Below are 6,668 nucleotides of genomic sequence, written 5' to 3' on the forward strand. Positions count from 1 at the left end.
GAAGTGCCATCCTGTCTTGACACTGCAGTGCCACTCCTAGATGGGCCAGGTGTTTGTGTCGGCCACTTGTGTCGCTTAGCTTAGTCACACAGCGACCTTGGTGCGCTTCTTTTTTTCTTTGCAGCATGTGCTGTTTGGGGACAATTTTTTTGAAGTGCCATCCTGTCTTGACACTGCAGTGCCACTCCTAGATGGGCCAGGTGTTTGTGTCGGCCACTTGTGTCGCTTAGCTTAGTCACACAGCGACCTTGGTGCGCCTCTTTTTTTCTTTGCATCATGTGCTGTTTGGGGACAATTTTTTTGAAGTGCCATCCTGCCTGACACTGCAGTGCCACTCCTAGATGGGCCAGGTGTTTGTGTCGGCCACTTGTGTCGCTTAGCTTAGCCATCCAGCGACCTTGGTGCAAATTGTAGGACTAAAAATAATATTGGCCCTCATTCCGAGTTGATCGCTAAGTTTTTCGTTCGCACAACCTATTAGTAAAGTTGCGTTAATGTAGTAATTTTGCGAACATCCGCCCCCAACGTATTTTTGCTCATTCGCACGCATTATTACACAAAGTGGGCGTACGCCAAATGACATCGCAGCAATGCAAAAACATCGCAGCAATGCGAACCCATCGCATTAACACATACTTATTCGTAAAAATACTAGGTAGTCGTAGATTTACACATTTATCAGTTAAAGTGCTCACTTTTGCGGAGAAACGCACCACATTGATTTTTTTTACTATTAAGTGGAATAACACCTTCCAATTAAAAGTCCACAAGCCCTCCTCAATTACAAATCCAATTAGTGACTGAATTGTAATGTTCATGATCAATTAAGTATTTTATAAATACCTGAAGAACACTTTGTAGCCATAAAAGAACCTATTTCTATTTACATGTTTAATATAAATATAGATGTTTGCAATGTGCTTGGTCTAATGTGTTTTGTGTATTTATTAAAGTAGAGTTTTTGTATGTGAATGAAGGTTTTTGCATGTTTATTTAGCCAATAACATGTTTGTTTTAGATTTTTAAAATAACTTACGTTAGCTGTATGAAATGTTTAATGTAAGAAATGTTTGTTCTGCAATCTGCTGTTCCTTTATTGCATTATTAAATAATAAACACCCGCTTAAGTATAATAATTTTCTTTTATTTTTTTTTAAAGATTTTTAGAAATGTTAAGATAATTTTTGGTTTTAAAAAACATAAAAAAATTAACAAAAATTTTCCATATCATCTAGCAGACCCAGCAAGGCCTGGAGATGTCGCCTCATGTTTCCCACAATCTCCCGCAACGATGTGGGATCTCCAACGGCAACATCTGAAATTAAAAGATAACATAAACATTACTAACTTACTCACATTGCTTATTATACAAGCAAGGCACAAAGCACACTTTAATGCAGGCATGTCCAAACTGCATCCTTCAAGCTGGTGTGAAACTACATATACCAGCATGCGTTAACTCAGTTTTGGGGCCAGGGAATGCCAAACCTGTGTCAGGGCATGCTGGGATGTGTAGTTTCTCTACAGTTGCAGTTGCGCAGTTTGGACAGGCATGCTTAATGGCAAAGTTTATACATCATGGCTGTTTTATGGTACAATCATTAGCAGAAAAACACACAAGCCTGCTCAGGCTTTTTTGGATACTTTTTACAGTATTCTAGACCATGGGCTACATTTACTACTATGTGAGTTCATTTTAAGATGGAGCGTTGCCCATAGCAAACAAGCCAAAATAAGATGATTATCTTGTAGAAGTGGTTCCCCAATTGTAAAGTTTATTTGTATTGGTTGCTATGGGCGACATCCCATGTTAAAGATAACTACCATCTTCGTCACTGTTACACCATGTTGGCATTCATTCACATCTGGAGTGTTTTTTTAATATTTTTAAGGGGTTTGGTGCTGCATCATCACACTGCATATCAACATCTTCAGAAGGCCAACATATCCTAGCATTCCCACACTCCCTGAAAGCTGCCCTTACTAAATAATTGCAAACAGGTTTGACTTTAACAAATAGTCATTTTGTGAGTGTAACTTTCACAACACAAATCACTGTGTCATTAGGCTGCATAACAAAGTGAAGCATGTGTTTTGTAAGTGCAAATATTAAGACTACACAGGCACAAGTGTAAAAGACCAACAACATACTAAACTCCACTCAGGTCTAACTGTTTCCCAGAAAAAAACCCACATATAAACCCTGTTGTCCTGGCAACCCTGGCTACCTAATGAGTGTCAACCTAGAGTGGACACACAAAACATTGCACACATAAACACTGTACATATAATGACACTCACAAATATGTAAATGCAACATGTACACCATGAAGAAAAACACAAATTTTTGTCCTTGGTACAAGATTTCAAACAGTACAACACTGCATGTTTTGTCATTGTAAGTGTAAGTAGGTAATCATTTAAAAAAAAAAAAAAAAACAACTTACTTTCCACGGCAACATGAACACTCCCTGAACTGGCTTCAGGGGCTTCCTCTGCCCATTCACTGGGTGGGGATGTTGGCTGGATGGGTGAAGGCGGCTGGATGGGGGAAGGAGGAGGGATTGGGGAAGGAGGAGGGATTGGGGAAGGAGGAGGGATTGGGGAAGGAGGCTGGATGGGGGAAGGAGGCTGGATTGGTGCTGGAATTTCAGAGGGGGGGTCTGATTGAGAGGGCGAGGGGGGCGGAGAGAAAGTTAAGCCAATAGAGGGTGAGGGGGGCAGAGATGGTGATTTAGAAGTTGAAGGAGAAGGGGTATGGGAAGGAGGAGAAGGGGTCCCAGAAAGAGATGGAGAGGTGTGGTGAGAAGGGGAGTGTAAAGTGGTGTGGGCCAGGGAAGATGAGGGGGACTGGGAAGATGAGGGGGACTGGGAAGATGAGGGGGACTGGGAAGGGGAGGGGGAGTGAGAAGGGGAGGGGGAGTGAGAAGGGGAGGGGGACTGGGAAGGGGAAGGGGGCGGAGAGGTCTGCCGTTGTTGTTGTCCTATAATGATATTTTTGACAACATTTAGTTTACATGTGAAATTACATAGTAAACAATTTCAATTTTCAATGTTCTGTTCCATGTAAAATACAGTGTTTTTTAGAAATGAAAATCAAACATGTATAAATCCTATTCATGTTGGCCACAGCAAACAAAATGAGTCATAACTTTTACTTTGAAGCTCATTCCGTAATCTAGTCCATTGAGTCATATTGATTGGTCTAGGCAACATCACCAGATCACTATTCAAGGCACCTTATTATATAGGCAGCAATGATCAAGTATTTGGGAACAGTTTCCTGGCTGGTTATTAATTCTTGAAAACATGCACTTGTTTGGTGTCAGTTTGCTACAGTCAGTACTGTTTGCCCTAACCACACACACTGTCCTATTTTGTAAAAAAACACACTCAGCGTTGCAATTAGCCTACCACTTAGTGTAAATTTGCACAATGTTTGCTAATATTCTTATGTAATGTAACTTGCGTCGTGTATGCATAGAACGTTTTTGCTGGCGGATCTCCGCCAACAGCTCGGGAGTCCTCCTGCGGAGATCACTCCATCTCCTCTCAAGTTGAATGATTGACCGCCTGCTGCGGACGCGAGTCCGCAGCAGGCGGCGGACCTCCGCGTAGGCCTCGCGCTTCACCCGATTTGGGATGAAGCGCCCAACGCGGCCTACGCGGCGGTCCATCACCGCAACCAGGACGCGGAGCTCACGCCTGGTGAACGGTGCAGCACGCATCTTGGCAATGGCGTTTTCCTTATTTGGGCATATATTTATAGCGTCTGTTAGCATGTGATTGGTCATAAATCTGTTGTCATTTCTAATAACTTTATTGATCTTTGCAATGCTGTGAAGAGCAGTGTTATTTCGCACGAGCGGAAAAACGCATCCGCAGAAGTAAATTTTTGCATAAAAATAAACAAACAAAAAAAACCATAACACAAACAGACACAGAGACACACAGTTTTGAATAAAATTGTAAACATATCTGTGTACTCACCACAGTTTGTGTGATCATTCAGCTGGACAGTCACAAAGTGGGCAAGATTCAATTTCATTTGTTTTTGTGTTTGTTTAAATAATCAAGATTTTAGGATATAAAACAAATAAGGACACTATTTAGCCACATCACATTATATTTTGTACTAATCTCAAATTGTAAGCTTAACGTGTTAACGGATTTTTACTTTTTTTAAAATGACAAATAAACAAAAAATCCAAAACCATTACACAATGACCTTACAATCTCAAACAAAATGTCAACATTACAAACAAAACATAAGCATACTGTGCTTTGTTTTTTTAACATAAAAATAATATAAAAACACTATACCTGAAATATTCGGCAACAATCCTTGCCCTCACTTGGCTCCCCCTCCGTGTAACACTCCCACCACCGAAGTGTCGAACAACCCCTGGCTCCTCATCAGGCAATTCCTCTGCCTGAGGAAGCTCTACACTACTCCTTACCGCGATATTATGTAGTATTGCGCACAGGACCACTATTTTACTTGCCATCTCCGGCGAATACATGATGTCGCCACCAGTGCGGTGGAGCACACGAAACCGCCCTTTAAGGACACCAATTGTGCGCTCCACCAGCTGCCTAGTGGCAGTAAGCGCGGAGTTAAATGCCATCTGTGGTCCTGGCCTGGGATTACGGTAAGGAGTCATGAGCCAGGGGGTGCAAGGATATCCACGGTCTCCTGTTTGAGGAAAAACCTTAAATTAAAAAGAGTATATTATAAAATTTCATTTATTTTTAAGATAAAAAATATCTTCAAACTCACCCAATAACCACATGTCTGCTCGTTGACTTGCTCTTAATCTCTGCCATATCCCTGATTGTCTAATGACATATGCATCATGTGAACTTCCAGTAAACTTGGCATTCAGGGAAAGGATCTGGAGGGATGGCCCACAAACAACCATTACATTCAGAGAATGAAACAGTTTCCTGTTTCTATAAATTTCTTCATTATGTCTTGGTGGCTGAATAGCAACATGTGTGCCATCCACAACCCCAATAACATGTGGGAAGCGACTACCACCTTCCTCAAATTGCCGCTTCACCACATCTAGGGCACCAACATCCAAAGGCATATCAATGAATTGCTTCACCCGCTTTAGGAAAGCCTGGCAGACACGCCGCAGGACCTTACTGAACTGGCCCTGCGACATGCCAACCAGGTCTCCCACAACATGTTGATATGAGGCTGTAGCCAAAAAATGTAACACAGCAAGGAATTGTGTCAATGGTGGTATTGCTGTAGGATACCGAATTTCAGACTCCAGATCACTCTCTATTATGGAGAGAGTGTCTAGGATTAGATGTGGTGGCAGCCTGTATCTACGCACCACCACATCATCTGGCATCCCAAAAAGTAGGACACGGGTTCTGAAAATTGGTGGCCTAGCACGCCTCCGTTGCCTTGGTTGATGAGGAGCCGGTTGTGGTTGTGGGGCTGGCGGTTGGGGTGGGAGTGCTGGCGTGGGTTGGGGAGGTAGGGCTTCTGCTGCGATAAATATCGACATAACACACTTTTTTGAGATAAAAACAAAAAAATGTTTAATACTCCAAAATTATTTATTAAAAAATATACAAACAATAAATGTATAAAAAAAGGTGGAGTCAACTTACTGCAGGAGCGTACGACATTATTTCTGGGTTCAATTCAGGAACAAAATATTAAAAAAAAAAAAAATACATATGTTAATTTGAGAAAAACCAAAAATGTAAGTTTCTAGATTTCTGAGCATCAAACACATCACAAACACCATAAAACAAATATAAATAAAAATAAAATAAAGGAAAAAATTCAATCAAGTAACAAAAAAAAACCATTTAGTAGCTAGGCCAGGCAAGAAAAACACTACTTTGCAGATCAATCCAGGTAAGAAAAAATACTTGTCTTTACAAAATGGCAAAGAAACATAATAACAACACTTTGAACAAACACAAACAGGCACCAACACAGGCAAAGGGCACTTACCTGATCCAAAATCAATAAAGTTTTTGTGTTTTCTTGCACACCAAAAACTCAAAATATACAAGGGTTTCCTCACCCAAAAAACAACTCCTACAAGAGAACAAAAATGACAGTCAAAAACAACATACAGACCATTCAAACAAACAAACAACAACACAGGCAAAGGGCACTTACCTGATCCAAAATCAATAAAGTTTTTGTGTTTTCTTGCACACCAAAAACTCAAAATATACAAGGGTTTCCTCACCCAAAAAACAACTCCTACAAGAGAACAAAAATGACAGTCAAATCAAAGAAGCACAGGTTTATTTACAAAAATGGACTTGCAAAATATATCTGTGTTTTTTAATAAAAATTAAAAAAAAACCAAAAAAAAAAACTTTGAATTCAAAAAATTACCAAGAAGATTTCCAGAATACTCACAAACGAAAAAACGCAACAAAAAAATGTCTATACTCAAAACGCAAACGAAAGGACAAATGTATGCTTGACAATTACTCACTCTGCAAATTCCTATAGCACCTTCACGCACAAGCCAACAAACTCAAGTGAAACTCAAAACTACCTACACTCACAGCGTGCAAAGTAGGCCCTTAAATAAGCAGTGCAATCAACCAGATTGTGTACACCTGTGTGAATTAACGCTTCGCACGTAGGTATATAAGCGCACACACCTCGCCGTACACGT

General features: G+C 40.6%; 1 protein-coding gene across 2 annotated transcripts; it reads right to left on the reverse strand.

Moving 5' to 3' along the window:
• Window positions 1–2,855: 2,855 nt before the first annotated feature.
• On the reverse strand, window positions 2,856–5,598 carry LOC134987403 (putative nuclease HARBI1). 2 transcript variants are annotated; one of them, XM_063950497.1, is made up of 4 exons: window positions 4,781–5,598; window positions 4,324–4,696; window positions 3,991–4,012; window positions 2,856–2,984 (listed from the first exon to the last, which is right to left on the reverse strand). In XM_063950497.1, the coding sequence occupies exons 1-3, from the start codon at window positions 5,523–5,525 to the stop codon at window positions 4,009–4,011; spliced, it is 1,122 nt and encodes a 373-aa protein (XP_063806567.1). In that variant the 5' UTR covers window positions 5,526–5,598; the 3' UTR covers window positions 2,856–2,984; window positions 3,991–4,008. The 2 variants fall into 2 exon arrangements, with proteins under 2 accessions (XP_063806567.1, XP_063806566.1); XM_063950496.1 differs by lacking the exons at window positions 2,856–2,984; window positions 3,991–4,012 and having other exon boundaries at window positions 4,234–4,696.
• Window positions 5,599–6,668: the final 1,070 nt, after the last annotated feature.

The sequence above is a fragment of the Pseudophryne corroboree genome, chromosome 2 (assembly GCF_028390025.1).
Source record: "Pseudophryne corroboree isolate aPseCor3 chromosome 2, aPseCor3.hap2, whole genome shotgun sequence".
Lineage (NCBI taxonomy): Eukaryota > Metazoa > Chordata > Amphibia > Anura > Myobatrachidae > Pseudophryne > Pseudophryne corroboree.